Source organism: Ptychodera flava, chromosome 13, assembly GCF_041260155.1.
Source record: "Ptychodera flava strain L36383 chromosome 13, AS_Pfla_20210202, whole genome shotgun sequence".
Taxonomy (NCBI): domain Eukaryota; kingdom Metazoa; phylum Hemichordata; class Enteropneusta; family Ptychoderidae; genus Ptychodera; species Ptychodera flava.
In genome coordinates, this window is record NC_091940.1 from 24,650,023 (window position 1) to 24,666,590 (window position 16,568).

The 16,568-nt window shown below is 40.7% G+C and overlaps 1 protein-coding gene across 1 annotated transcript; it reads right to left on the bottom strand.

Moving 5' to 3' along the window:
- Positions 1-825: 825 nt before the first annotated feature.
- LOC139147904 (scavenger receptor cysteine-rich domain-containing protein DMBT1-like) lies at positions 826-10,800 on the bottom strand. The gene is made up of 9 exons (XM_070719121.1): positions 10,601-10,800; positions 8,429-8,616; positions 7,696-7,838; positions 7,124-7,462; positions 4,819-5,026; positions 3,933-4,180; positions 3,117-3,333; positions 2,558-2,723; positions 826-2,189 (listed from the first exon to the last, which is right to left on the bottom strand). The coding sequence occupies exons 2-9, from the start codon at positions 8,547-8,549 to the stop codon at positions 2,060-2,062; spliced, it is 1,572 nt and encodes a 523-aa protein (XP_070575222.1). The 5' UTR covers positions 8,550-8,616; positions 10,601-10,800; the 3' UTR covers positions 826-2,059.
- Positions 10,801-16,568: the final 5,768 nt, after the last annotated feature.

Below are 16,568 nucleotides of genomic sequence, written 5' to 3' on the forward strand. Positions count from 1 at the left end.
ATCGAAAGAACTAGCGCCGCATATCGACGAAGTTATAAATTAATGGGTCGAATTGATATGGCTCTCAATATTACTAAGGGAATTCTTGTAAGTTCTGCTGTAATAGCAGCAATTCCAACAGTTCCGGTACTGTTAGCCTTAACTCCTATACCTGGCGTCGTTATTGATGTAATACAAGGAAAAACGGGAGTATCAAAAAGAAGAGAGAAATATAAACATTATTACGTTCAATATAAACAGCTGCTTACACAAATACAAGAAAAAGGTGCAACAACAGAGGCCCCGGGGTCAGAACTTATTCAGAACATATTTCATCAGGCGCTAGAAATACAAAAACAAGAAGGATTTAGTCCGCCGCTGGAGCGATATCTACGATATTATGGATTGAATGGATATGAAAGTTAGTTAACTTCGTGTTCAACATCAGCTAGACTCCGCGACTGACTGACAACGGGGGGTAAAAGTCCCTTTATATAGGCTAGTTTGATGGTGATGACTCACACGGAATTTCCCGTACATGTTTATACATGTTGTGTATTTAGGTCAGACAGAACAAGTTTCTACATGTCCACTAGTAGTCCCCAGCTACTGTATTGCGCAAGTCCAGGATCTGACTCAGCAGGGAATTTCCCCGCTTAGTTCAGGACAATGCACTGCTGCGTCACCCCTGTTGCGCGTGAGTGAGTTCATATATAGGTCAGGGTCACACTTTAGTTACATGGATGGTTAATTTTTCCTTCACTTCATGTAGATAAATGAATAAAATGGGTGTAAAAATTCTTATTTATCACAGTTGACCACCTTTATTTTACTACTTTCGTGTTTGTCACAGACGGTTTTTATTCGAGTAGATACCGGAAGGCGACTAATTCAAAGAGTAGTCTATATCATAACAATCGTCATAAATCATGAAGCAAGTCGCGTCGGACCATGATACAAAAAAAGTTTGCACGAATAAAATTCTCTAGTACATTGAAATTTCTACTGAAAATGCCTATTTCGTCTATATCGATAACTCCTTCGTCATGATTACGTCTATACAGATTGCTTTGGACGTAATGGTCAAAACCTCTATATTCACATAACAATATAAAAAATAGATGTACTGTCATCAATTTGTATCTTCAAGAGTAATCAGTCCATCTGTTTCTCTGTGTCTCTTTCTGTCAGCCTGCCTGACTCTCACCTCAAAATAGCCGGACAGTGTTCAGTGGTTTTTACCGATAGTTTGTGTCGAACGAAAATTGAATTCTGTTCGTCGATGAGAACTCGGTGTGATGACAAGGAAATCACTGAATGGTTATGTTCGGATATTGCCAACTACATTGCTTAAGCGCAGTTATAAAAAGAAATTCAAGTTATTTGGCAAGATTGATTACCTAAAGTTGAAATATTTTTACACAATAGCGATGAGTCGAATACGTGACATCGCTTCAACTTGATTCTAGTCTCATAGCTATGACACCATGCATGAAATGTAACGCTATAGCTCATGGTGCTAACGGGACGTGGGCAAAACGGCGACGCCTCTTTTACATCACATGCTACAAAGTCTTCTCAAGCTAAATGACGCGTAGTGTGAAAACAATGAAGATCAAAGCGCTAGAATATACGAAAAGTAAAATAGAGCATTGCATACTAACCAAAATGACACATCGACCTCTTCAAATCGTTTGTCGAACACTGTTTTGGTCACTGGTTTTCAAGATTAGTTGATATGCTTTATTGCAAATTAGTTGCCCACGATAAACAAACTTGGATATAATGTACTCTCGAATCGGCTAATGTAATGATAACGATGATTAAGGTGATTAAGATAATTATGATGATGATCAAGATGATGATGATGATGATGATGATGATGATGATGATGATGGTTATGGTGGTGGTGGTGGTGGTGGTGTTTGGTGGTGTAGGATTAGACGGAGATGGTGGGTTTATGACGACAAGGTATCATCTGTTTGACCACGACAGTGCCTGCAACTTGTGACTGTTTTCGACAACGTCTGTGTACGGAGGGTCGGGATTATCCAGTTTTCATGTATGTCACCAGTGATAGTTATGATCTGTAGGGAGGTGATTGGACTTGAACGGTAAGATTATCTTGGTGGTAGTGACTGTAGTGAACTCTCCCGATAGATCCTAGATGGATCGTTTGTTCGACATCCGGATCATCATCAATGTCAGGTCTACGTAAATAAGGACAACAAAATCGCGACATAGGAATACTTAAAAAATAAACTAGTCACAGCGACAAAAATGTGTTTGCCCCATTAATCATAAGTTGAAATAGGTGCTCTTCCCCTAGTTCTAAGTTTAAATGGGGTCAGAGCTTTAATGTGAACTGTTCCCTCCTTTCGAAATCGAAAGACAAATGATGCCAAGCAGCCTGAAGCAAATCTCAAGGAAATCCTCGTATCATTCTGTTTATATGGTACAGTTTCTTGATTTCTGCCTTCATTCCCCTTAGCGGTGCATGCAAAGTCAGTCAGATTCATGGTGAAATTATCTTCTTTCGCAGTTCTCCCTGCGGCCTAGAATAGGCCAGAACACTCACCTGGAACAACCTATCGTCATCGACTGAACTTCCCTCGGCTGTGAGGGCGCTGTCGCTTTCTTCTTGTGGAAACAGCAGATAGCGGTGATCACCAACACAAAGATCACGACACCCAATCCAGCCCCAGCTGTGCCTCCGACAATGTACCAAAAGTTAGATTGGTGTTCTAAGAGCAGAAACATACAAACGATAGAGGCATAAAAACAGATAGAATATTTTCTGAGACTTGATACTCCGCATGTTGAAATGTTTTACATATGTATAACCACATCATTACTTCTCTCTTTTGTATCCACATATTTTCTCCTCTATCCTCTATCGTGTTTCAATTATGTTGGCAATAGTACGTCTGCAAAAGCTGAATTAATTGGCATGACGTGGAATCAGATGGTCAGATTTGATGAAGACACCATCATGAAATTTGAAAAGGAAACATCTCCCTATCGTTGTGAGGTGTAAATCTTCATACCATTTTACAGATTTTGACATTATTTCAGCATTTTTACAGACTAAGGAGTTTACATAACCAAGCTGTCGACCAGTGTGAGGTTCCCCATACCTTCAATCTGAAGCCTGTATGTAGCGTAGAATCCTCCATACTTATGTGAGTAGTCCGAATGAAAGTGGACGAAGAGACTCCGTCCCGTCGACTTCATCTCGGCTTCCACGTTGGAGCCGAAATACTTCCCCATCGACGTAATGGCGGACTTGGAGTCTCCGTCAAAAACTTCAACGAAATCACAGCACACTTCGGTGTCAAAGTAATCAAAATGAAGCTGAAAGAAATTGCGAACATACGATTTGAACAACCATATGCAAGTTGGAGACACTGTTTAATACAGAACTACTCTGCAGTTAAGTACGGAATTTTACGTACAGTCGCGATGGTTATATTTCTCACTTGAGTTTCTGTCGTGTTGTTGATGGCGAATAAAATCAAAGGCTTTTTTTGATGTTGTCGTTATTTGTAAATGTACGAGAATAAAAAAGATGTAATCGGGCTTCCTTAACATCGCCTCCGTGGAGGTATCCTGATTTCACCGCGCTCACAGTTCCTAAACACACCACGCACTCGTACTCACAAATAGTTGTATGCCGCATATATACTGCAATGTTGAAAAAATTCTGAAGAACAACAATGACAACGAGAGTGTCTTTCGATTTTATTCGCCGCGAACGACAGAACCAGAGACTGGAGCTCCAGTGGTTTATCTGGAAGATTTCAATTCGGCCCGGGAAAACAACTTTAATTGTGTAAAAATCAGCGTCTGTTTCACACTAGCGGAGCTGATATTTTCGATGAAAATACGTAGCATGTATAAAGAAGCTGAAACAAACTCGTATTATCGACATGAAACTATCGTTAATGTCTCACCACAATCTCGTTGCCTTCAGAAACAGTTATGACGTAATAACAATCCTGCTGGTTCGCGTAGTATCCTGGATATGACGGTGACGAAAACGAGCCAGTGTCGCTGGTGTAGTTCCCGCCACAACCGTTTTCATAATCATAGTTTTCAACCGTCGTGTATTCCCAGACATTAGCGGAGGTGACAAAGACAGTGGGAGGGGTCCACCACCATACCCACGTCGTGGCTTCGTAGTAGTTCAGAGCATATGATCCTGGAGGCGAATTAAGAGACTCAAGTTCCGTGATGTGAATTTTCTTTTTTTCTGTGGAATTGTGACGTCATTTGTAAACCCGAGTTTAGTATACAGTGTATAGCTGTGTGAAGTGATCATTTCTGGCTGGAGTACAGGAAAAGTCCATGGTTGAAACAACATATGAGTTCCATTTCTAGTGTTTTTTTCCTTTGTTACGTTTGTGTGAATTTTATGTGAGAAATGAAAGAATAATAACTTTTAACAAAATTATAATATTGAGGTTGGCTGTTGCTTGGATATATCGCATATTCACCATGCGGTGTCCATAAAGCCAAAAAGTTGTCACTTCCGCACAATGTGTGGAAGTGACCTTTCTGTAAAGAATTGTGTGTAATAAAAAAGTTGCATTTGGTCAGTATACACTTGACTTATCCAGCTTTGTTAATTCAATAATGAACAAAATTTTTGTAGTCTTCATACATTTTAACAACGCGAATGCCCTCTAAAGTAACACCGGTAAGAAGGAAGTTCAATGCAAAGTGAAGAAAGGCCAAAATGAAGCCCTACTTCAGTTTGGTCACAGTTTTCACTCACTCTCTGTGCCCTTTGGTGACGCAAAAAATCACCATCCCCTCTAATGTAACTGAACTTTGTACCTCTTTTGACGGCTCGGTACTGCACATATACACTATATGCAGAATGAACATTTTGATAAATGTGGACACACAGACTTCGTCCTGTAGATGTAACTCTGAGCCATCCATAGTAGACATTGAATTTGCCCAAGAGTGTGTCTGATTGAGACACCCCGTCAAACACTTCGATGACAAATGTGTTGGGGCAACAGTTGATGTCCATATCTGTCTGTAGAATGAAAGCATCCTTAAAGCATAAACAATGTTATGTTCTGGTCGTTTCATTTACTTACAACAGCAAGTTACTACATCCCACGGTTCAGATGGTTTGGAAAATTGAGAGTTTACTTGAAATTGTTCAAAGGTAAGTTAGGATTCCTGAGAAGTTTGCATTTTATTGAAACAAGTTATAACTTCACACAGAGAAACCTCAAATTACTAGTATTCTGTGTGAAAAATTATACAACTAATGTACACTTACTGAATTTGGAATACAACGTGGCTGTGTAGATGTGTTCCTGTATGTCAATTATTTACACACGTGACGCGATACTAATTCTTTTCTACATCTTAATGAGTCAACACTGTGGATTGATCACTAAGGAACTGAGAGATCGTATTTTCGAATATGTGCCACAGTCTCATTCTGCCTAATTTACAAAAAAACAATTAAATACATTTTTATTTCAGTCTACAAAAAGTTTACACAACAAAGATAAAAATTGTTGGAAGCTTTACATATTTAGTCAACTATTACTAGTATGCCATTTACTCTGTGTAAAAACCCTGTAAAAAAGCCTCTCACTTTTGCATGTGTTCGTCAAGCTTGCCAGAGCGTTTAGCTATAAATAACTCTAACCTGTAAATGCCATAAAGAAAGGGTTTAAAATGGGATTTTTTTGGGATTTTTATCACATATACAGGTACAGATGAATCTCTTAGCAGTCAATATGAGAAAATGACAGAGACTTGGTTAAGTGCCATCTCCGATCAGAACTTGTCCTTGCATTTACCACATGCCAATAAGGAAGTTCTGCCTAAAACTTTGCTTTTCAACCTTTGACCTGCCGTACTGCAAAGGGTTACTCAAGAAAAGAGTTTTGACTTATTTTGAAAAGTTCGCATGGCAGCGACACGTTGTTGCCTTTCATGTATTACTGTATCTGGACGTTTATAAATCTTCCCTGTTATTTCTTATCGATTCCGCCTCATTGTCCTTTATTTTCGCCTTTTGCGCGTCTCAACATGAAATACAATTAATCTGCCCAAGACATCAATAAGCCTAGGGCACCGCGACGGTTTGCCGATGGTGGCAGGTGCAGCAAATGTGACATTTGGAACTACAATGGGTTTCAACTCGGTGCCACAACTCTATGTGTGAGACGACAGATACATTGAATTACAACCATTTGCAGTAATAGAGCGCGAAGCCACTGCAGTAAACTGCAATGAAACTGCTTGTACTAATTAGTTTCAGCTGTAGCCGTGGCCACTTTGGTGTTGAACAAGGCTACTTGATAAAGACCAAAAAGTCTGCTTGTACAAAGGCAAAACTAGCTCTGTCTGAGGCTCGAGTTGTAAATGAGAGTTTACGATTGGCACCCTGTGTTCAAGATTAAGATACAATGTAACATTACCATGCACTGGTCCATGTACAAATCTTTTTTTATTTCAACTTCCCCAGACAAACTTTCTGCATGGGACATACAATGTTGTCGACTTTGCCAGCTGGCTACAGCTGAAACTAATTAGTGTGAGCAGTTTTATTGCAGTTCACTGCAGTGGCTTCGCGCTCTATTACTGAAAAGGGTAGTAATTAGATTGAATGTACAATGTAAACGACTAGCTTTGGTATCACCATACGTTTCAGAGTCATCGACTCAGTAATTAATAACATTAAACCAGCATATGACACCGGCAACTCTGTCTGGACCGATAGTTGAACAGTTTATTGCTCTTGATCTAACAACGTAGCTAGATTTTTTTGTGACAATTACAGCCGAAAGTCAGAAAATGTTTTCTCAGCTAAAACTGTTTCACACAGAGTTGTGGCTCAGAATTGAAACCAACTGTAGGGCAACTATGTGATGGTATTCGAAGTCAGAACAATCACTTAAGGTACAATAGCTGTGACCTTTGACCATATGTTCACCCACCTTTTCGCAAAAAGTATATTGTTTTCTTCTCTCAAAAGTATTTCGAGACGCATCGTGCACAATATGCGACATGTTATTATCGAAAAACTAAATTCTAACCCGCGGATTAAACTTCAACTGTAAGCACTGTAAGCAATAACAGCCTAGCAGGTGATCGAGTGAAGTCTTACCTGCACTTTGTAGCCTTGCGATACAATTATAATGTAGTAACAATCATAAATTCCATAGTCGTACCAATCTCTCCAAGTGAAGCTACCGGAATCTGATATGAAGACCAGCCTGCCGTCGTCACGTGTTGCTGAGAACGCGGTGTAGTTCGCGAGAAACCCCGTGCGTGTTGCGGAGAAGTCCGATGTGAAGGTGACCGCCAGAACGTTACCCGTCGACAGTACCGCCGGTGGAATTGATGAACCTGAGTACTCTCCGATCAGTGTGCCAGTCAGCGACAGTCCGTCGTAAATTCTGACTACGTCGTGTGTTGGTTCCGTGTTGAAGGTAATAAATTCCAGCTGCAAAGCAAAGTCATCGGCAATTGGGAAGTGCTGACACTTGGGTTCTGTTTTTCGCTCATCATCAACTTTGCAATGTGATTACGAGTGAAGAGATTTACAGATCAAACGAAATCAAACATCTTTCTCAGATTGTGTTACATAAAGCTCTTTTCAATATCGATGTATCCACTGGATACGCTGAAAAGACGCGATCAGTCTAAAGATGACAGTTATGTATTATATGCGCTTACCAGTATGCGCGCATCGTCGTTAGGTATAAACATCACATAAATGCATTCTTGTTTGTTGCTGTAGTACCAGGGGTGTCCCGGGGACGAGAATTGGCCAGAATATGCGTAAAATGTGCCACCACAGTCTCCCACCGCTCTCTTGTCTGTAAATATGTGAGTCGCATGTTAAAATCACGTGGACCCTTAAAGTTTGCCCACGGAAATCGTAGCTAGTATCTTTAACACCACAGTGAAATATTTTTGTGTGAGAAAATTGCTCAGACAAACGACGTTTGGGCACTGCTTTAGCGTGTATTAAAATATTGACATATTTACGTTGTATTCTTATCGTCATCGATTCATTGGGTTCATAAAATCACTCTCTGTAGAGGCAAATTTTCATTCCTTGAAAGTACGTTTCGAGTCGCTAACTGCGATCATGTTTCGTACATTCAATGCTGCAGTATTCCGAGAAAATGACTGTGGTTTTTCCTTATATTGTTTCTGGTTAATAATACCCTGACATTGACTACGCATCATCCTTGAAACTTGATTCGAAGCAACGTAGATTCGAAATGTGGACTACCTAAACGTCAGTGTCTTAACAGTAACTGGTGTAAAAACTGGACTACGAGTGACACGTCATCGAGGAGCGTCCCAAGCTAAACTTCGCTAACTTTTATAGTCCTTTTCGATATGAATATCGTTTATTTCCGTACTCAATTAACCTTGCTAAATATCCATATTTACTGACCGATAGCTATGTCGGCAACTTTATCAACGGCTATGAGACCGCCATCTGATATTTCTGTTTTGACGAGTGTTGACAGGGACGAGACCACAACCAACAGCTGTACCCGCAGTCTAATAAACATGCTGTACGTCGATGGCTGTCAGTCGATTGGATTTATGTATGGTTGTATTTTTCTTGATTATTTGTACCTGTAAAGAAACGATTAATTTTCTAAAGAATGTCACAGAAGAAACTTTAGAATTAGTGAAGTGACATACTGGTTCTATCACAAAATGTGACGAATAATGACTTGTCATGATTAATGACACGGAAATCTGTGTATTAGAATTCTGTAGTGAATATTTAAGAGTTGATAAGAATCTTAATGTTCCCGACTCATTTAGAAATATAACTTTGCAACTACTCACTTTTGTTTGTTCGATGCATACATGCGCATTTCGCGCAAAACAAAGAAAGTATTTGGTGTTCATACTAGAATTTTAGATAACAGGTATATGGTTGAGTGGAGTGAATGGAAGCAGTCAGTGAAAAAGGAGCTATCAAATATGTTTTCAATCTCTTAAATGCACGTTTTGAAACTCCTGCATCAAAGTTGAAAACCTACATTTTGACAGAATTATAACCTGTATTTTTACACACTTCTGTCTGATTGTATCCATTCGTCTGCTTCACTGCTTATCCATGTGTCTCAAGATAAACAGATTTGCTTCCGTCTGCTAAAAATGTATTCTAAGTTTTTGTATCTACCTAGGTTGTTGTCCTAATTAACTATAGCAATCTGTATGGGTATTATGAACATGATAAGTAATTTGGCAAAGGTGTTGTGTAGTGCATCCAAACACCTGAGTCGGTTCTTTTCATCTTCTCTGTTATCTAGTTGTACAAAATTTGTTTGTGCAAAAAGAAACAAAATGTAGGCATGTAGGCAGCTCTTCAGAATGTCTGATCTGACCCTTAAAGAGGCACTCCCACTTGGTAACATTTTTAAAACACATTTTTTTAATGCCAACGGTCGATATTTGACGTGGCGACTGCGCACGGGTCGCGAGATATCGATAAAACATGCCATTTATCGAGCGTTTTTTTCACATCCCGAAGTTTCTGATTATGACCCGAAATCCCCCAAAGGTTTGTTGTTGTGCTGATGGACGATATTCTTGGGAGTCCCAAAACGTTCGAATGACGTAATTGATTTACCTCCCGCTGCGAAGACTTTATATGCATCATTATGCCTTTACCTCAGGTAATTTTTTTTAAACTTCTCCTTAATTTTTGTCGTTTTCATTATTCTCAATCAGTTGTATTAGACTTTTAACCAATATCACATAGATATCAGTTTTTTACGTGTAAAATATAAGCTGCCTCTGATGACTACATTTTGTCGTCTGCCACACAGTTACGCGTGGTTCGTATAGCGGCCGCCACGTGGTATGCGTCTGCATACCACGCGGCGGACGCTATGTATCAACCAAACGTAACTGTGCTGGTCACCTATGGGAATTCTGGTGGAATCAGCAAACTTTTTTTTTCGTTTTTTTGCCGAGTCAGTAAGACTCAGCTTACCCCCACGGGGTATGACTGATCACCGACGCCAGTGGTACTGTGGCGTACAGCAGCGTCAGCGTAGACTCGTACTCCATAGCTTAGTTAACAATGGCCCCAGTGCCGAACGTTCGATGCTCGGAAGCTGAATTTAGGTGGGCCACCGGAATTCAAACTTTTACTTTTTTGAGGACATGTTTTTATCGATATCTCGCGATCCGCGCGCAGTCGCCACGTCAAATATCGACCGTTGGCATTAAAAAATGTTTTTTTAAAAATGTTACCAAGTGGGAGTGCCATTTTAAAATTGCTATTGATCATGATTATGCCCTAAAATTTGAAAGGAAAGTTAATCCTTACCTCTGTGTTAAGGTTGAAAGACCACAGTGAAAGTGAAATATATTAATCTCTGTTAAAGCGAGCAAGTTAAAATCGTCGAATGGCGATTTCACAATCATGACTTGGTGTAATTTCTATTTCAGTCATGAGAAAAGGGCAGTCTCTGACGATCTAAATAATTGCAAGCCGAAAGTGACTCAGTAACGTGAAATTTGCGTGAAGCAAGCGACAGAAGTGCCTAAATAGGCGAATAAGGTTACAAATGTCAATATCGCACTGCACTGGTCTTACCTGTTTGCCTCATCAACTTCCCTTCTGTTCGACATGGGAACTCAGAGTGTCACACAAACGTGCAAGGCTGCTGACCATTGGCCCGAATGTCAGTTTACTGCAGCGGGTTACCAGGGCAACAGAGACGCGATAAAAATATACGGAATGGCAAAGGTCGAACAGTCGGTAGTATTGTTTCTCACAGAACCATATCGGTAAACAATACGTTTGGATGTAATTCAGGTGATTCGTGACAGACACGACTTGGGTCATTAAGTAAGGTCACTAAAGAAGTGAAGTAACAATAGTGCACCGATATGCTCTAAATGACACAGAAAGTGCTTGCAACATTATTTCTTTATTTACTAACCAGATAGAATAGAGACAAAAACGTAAATGATGTTCCTGGTGCTAATTAACATCGGAAAGACTTTAACAAGCATATTACTGACGACATTAATTTTAAAATTTATGAAATGGAAGAATAAGGATTGCAATAAGGTGACGACGTGTTCACGATGTGTTTACAAGAAATTAGTTAAAGCGCGTGACTTGATCATATCATTTGCCCGGAGGTTTTTCTTTCTCTTCCTGGTGTCTAGTTATATCTTATAGGATAAGCACGTTTCCCGTAAGAACAACGTTGATGCTTGGCCAATACAGATTTTAAGCAGGATAGTTCCCCGTCAACCAATCAAACGTTTGCATTGACGAGGGAAACAAACATCGGTGGCCAATGTACGTAATATCTTGAATTCTAACCATACAGATAATATCAATGGCAGGTTGTACATGACATGCAACAAAGCAACTCCAAAGGTATGGCTAAATTTAGCTGTCTGCCTCTAGAAAGGACCAGAGTCAAAGCGAAGGTAATGATAGTGGAGATACACATGACTGCCTTGGATAAACATCTACGTACTGCTGAAATCACTAATGTATGCAAAACGTAAAAACAAAGACACTGCCGCCAGCACGTCTGACCGCAACATTTCCCGGCTGTCAGCCAGACTTGTCAACCGAAAACATGAACCCGCCAAATACAAACATCGACGCGCGAAACAGAAAAGTTTGACTCCCCAGACCAAAAAGATAAAACCACGCCCACCTTCCAAACGCCGACCACCGCACACTTACACTGCGTTTGAAGCGTGTCAGTGGACAGCTTTTCCAGTCTGAAAGGAGCCTATGAAATTTGCATAAAAGTTCGTGTTGTAGAGCCTCGTTTTCGTCACGCTGACCGCCACTGCAGTGAGGGATAAAATGCGGCGAAAGGGCGGGCTTTAAATATCGACGTGCAGCAAAACGTACAATAGCTAGAACTATAATTTTTGCTTTCAGTTGTAGCATACATACTAATGATCTGTTTTCCTAGGGTTAACTCACAAAAGTTGAGAAGATTTTATTTAAATCGCTACAAAGTGGGTGGCGAGGTCGACCCGCCAAATGCGGAAGTAAACTTCACCTTTTTCGTAAAACAGCTCGATAATGACCTTAGAGGTCTTAAGCCAAGCCGAAAATTTCAGAAAATATTCATTTAACTATTATCAACATTTGGTGAAATTTTCATGACCGTGCGACCATGGACATGTATTTGCGGCAGTGTTGAATGTTGGCATGCAGTTACCATATCGCTGTATACGTAGATCTCGAGGGTCTATGAGTATACGAACACCCGTCACGCTACGTACACTCCACGCTGTTTACTGCGACCAAACCACTTGTCGTTCACACGGCGCAGGCGTTACACGATTAATCTTTCATTTTTTTCAAAGTTTACTCCTATAATCGGGTCACTGATGTAATATATAAATAAAGTATATAATTAATGTCACATTATGACCATCAATACTTTAAAAAACCCCAAAATTTTTGCTAGGGCCTACATGAGTTATAAAATGTGCCATGTCTAATTCGAGCACGCACCGTTGCCGGCAATGCTAGCAGGGACGGCCGCAGCGCGCAGCTGTTCACCGGCTATCATTCTAGCCGCATCTATTGTATATTCACGTACTCGTGTGCGCGTGTGCGGGATACAGGGTAGCCGTATTTATCCATGGAGATTTTTTGCGGCCGATGTTATTTCCTACAGTTTTTGTATGATTGCTAGCTACTAGAATGCGAAAACGGAAAAAAATCACTCATAAACGAAACAGCACTGCTAGTCAGTACGACGGGTGTCTTCCACTATACTAAGTGTAAGGCCGCATTAACAGTGATAAACGTAGCCCTTCTGTCGCGGTGTCACCGTAGTGTTTTTTTCCATTTGCGCTGTCCACGACTTTACCGAGAAGCCAGCCAGGCAGATTGTGTTGGCCAGTGAGGTAACACAAGCTTGCAGTCTGGCTTCCTCGTCACAATCATTGAAAACATAAATAGAACCGAAAAAATCTGCTAAGCCGAGAAAGAGCTGAGAGAGTCTACGTGTACACCTCACGCCGCGCTGCGCTGTACGCTGGTCGCCATGTTAGATTTAACACATGAACGGCGCTGCATAGTCAACTTCAACGAGACGTGTTTCAAAAACGGAGGCTTAAGCCACTGAGATTTTTTCAGATCGTATGGACCTACTCAAGATACGTCTCCTCCCTACTTCTCATGGAAATTTGACTTTGGATATGCTTTTGCGGCAGTGTTTAGTGAACGGCATTTTCGGTCGCTCGAAAACCATGAAAATTAGGCTAACGCAAAAACGAATCGATAAAACCCCACAAAAATTCATCGGCGAAAACTAACTAAGAGTACAATTCAGCCGCTAACTTGAAACAGGACGGATGCTAAACGAAGGCTGAGATATCTGCGGATAAAATTCTGGCGAAAAATGCCATAACCGTCACTCACTGGCTAGAGGGCGCTGTTCGAATTTGAACTAAATCCCTAATTATGCATGCAAATGAAGTACCCTCCTTTCAGACTGTTCTCTCCATTTACTTACTGGTTTACTAGACTTGGTTCAAGTGCGTGATTTGTGAACGTGTGAGTTGGGTGAACGTCTGGAATGCAACGATTTGTGTTCTGTTTTCATGTGAAACGTGTGAGTAGGATGATGTGAACACGTTGAGTGGGGTGAACGCGATACAGGGGAGTTTCATCCGGCACAGACTAACTCACTACTGCACAGACTCAATAAAAACGCGTTCGATCGCTAGGAAAACATGACCTGGGCTGCCAAATTTTACGCGGGGAACTTTTGCAAATCAGTTTATTTTTTGAAAATTCACCGACTTGAACCAAGGCTACTGGTTTACCTTCGTCATGTGACACCCTAATGGCTGAATACATCTTCACTAATTCAAACGGAGATTTAGGAGTGGGAAGACAATCTTGCCCGAGTTAGGCCTACAGGATTCGATTGCCATGGAAATCTTACTGCTTGGTCGAGATCAAAATACTGGTGTTTTTCTCGACATTCACAGAGGTGGCGAAAAGTTCCGTTTCAGCGATTGTAAAGCGTTGGATATCTCCTGAAGAAAAAAAATCGACAAATATGGCGATAGTGAAGATGTCTCAACCAGTGCCGTCGCATGAGGTCTGAGGAGCCAATGGCCAGATGGGTAATGGACTTTAAAAAACTGACGCCAGTTGTAGCCTATGAAAAATTCACCGATGAGAATATTCCTTACTGTGATGAATATGTGAATTTTTTACTGGACAACACCAAAACAAAATCCGGTTCTTTGATTTCAAGTTCTTGCACATTTCACAAAGTCCGAGTCAATATTTTAAAGCCATGCTTCTAGTCGTTTCTCCCGCTGCCTATCGGTGTTCTGTCAGGGTAAATCCTGTTCATCATCTCACAATTTGACAATTTTACAAAGATGAACGACAGAATGGCCGCCGGCCGCACCAATCGACAAGACCACATGTCTGAACAACGTCTGAGAAATGGGTTGATCGTGAAAAATTGAGGTCAAAATTTGAGGCGTGGTTTAACAGATTTGCTCTGGCGGGTAAAACGTTTCTATTTCGCGCCACGATCTTTGAGTTTGGCGGGTTGATGTTTTTACATGACAAGTTGGGTGACAGCTGGAAATATCTTGTGGTGAGACGCGCTGGCGGCTGGGCCTTTGTTTTGACGTTTTGAACACATCAGTGATTTTAGCAGTACAGTGCAGAGCTAATAAGTTTCTTTGTTGAACAGGGTGAACAAGTGATACATGATAATCAATCGACCACTTAATATCTTGTACTGGGGCTCATTTCAATGACATTTCGCGACCTGAAGTCTGTAACATGCATTCGGACGAAGTCCAACGATTACTGCCGGTGAATGGACGGCACTGGTACATCGAAGTCTAGCGCCCTCGTACGACTGTCCGTGTACGCACAAACCATAGAGGCAGAATACCACCGTGAGTAAACAGAGTTCAGAAACTCCACACTCAACGACAGAATGACCCACTATGCTGTCAAACGACTCTCCAAGTCTCTATTCAAGATGATGATGCCATTTCAAAAATATTTCCTGCCCAAAGTCGATTCTTGTGCACAAGTGCAAATCTCAAATTGTCAAGAACAGCCAAAATAGAACTTACTTATAGGTTCCATGTCGTACCAAGTGAACTCTGAGATTGGCTTCCCTGATTTGGAATTTCGAAATATACGAGCATCATTGATTTAGGGACTGGTCAGTTTCTTCGGCCTGTGGAGGCGGTGGATTCATGGGATGAGTTACCCTGTTTTTGACTTTGGTGATGGGGGGTCACCATGTCTTTGGCCAATTTTTCGTGGGGAGGAGGTAGCATGATTTGAATTTCGACACGGGCACATACTTGCCTAAAATGCATCGTTCCAACTACGAGTTTCATCATTCAGTTGCATTTTTTTCACGCGCCCTTCGGCGCGTAACTTTAATATATCAGAGATATCTGTATGTTTAATATTTTTCGGCCCGTCTTTCGGGAGGGGTACTTTTATGTATCAGATATATATGTCAGAGGTATCTTGATGTTTATAAATTGAAAGTCTGGTTTGCAAAGTATACCATTATGAAATCTGCAGTTCATATGAAGAAATTGACCAGTCCCTTACTTGCATATACATAGTGTTAACTTTACCCATTGTGTACGCATCAACCTATTGCCATAATCTTACCGTAATTTTTACGATTATGACACTGGTCACCATAGTGATCACCGCTTTTTGAAATTCAGTAGATTGTACTAAGTCAGCATTTCAAAGCCATAGTTCGAATACATTTGAATGGCGAATAGCTGTGATATTCGCACAGTGCACAGTATATACATGTAAATCAATTATTGTAGCCTTCGCCCACGCCTACAGCTTGCATTGTATATGAGCAACAGCACCATTTCATAACATATTACATGTCCTTTGATTGTGTTTTTCAACTCAGAGTAATGGCCTCACAGTTCCTCAGAAACCATTACTACTTGTATGGAAATACAGTTCCACAATAGGCATTTCTACGAACTCATTACCTATGCAGACCGTTTACCTTTTGTCACCTCTACAAAGGGTAAGCTTTTGGCTGTTTATGATTGTCCTTGAGCAGTCTTGGACACTGACACAGGACAATTCAGTGAAAAGCAAATACTTCACAGCCGCCGTTAACTTTTATTTTTGGACAGTCTTTTCTGATTACCGTAGTTTGCTGGTAACATTTGGACTATAGTATGCATGAACGAACTACTCGCAGGAGTCCCAAGGTTTGTTCGGTCTGTCAGCGTTGTCAATCTCAAGTTTATGAAAATACCACAACTTTCTTTTCCCTTTCTCTCAGCATGATACTGATCTTTTTAACTAGTTTTCTCTCTTTCTGGAGCGAGCCTTGGTCTACTAGTAATCAGCAGAAAATCACGACAGCCAACAAAACGAAAGCTGCCACCCCTGATCTGGCTTTAATGCACGCAAACTTTAATAAACAGTAACGTTTTGGTGACCCATTTGGTATCGTAGACCGATTTCAGGTTAACGTTCAAAACAGGTATCCACCTTTTCGATGTCATGTAGATTATGAATAGCTGGT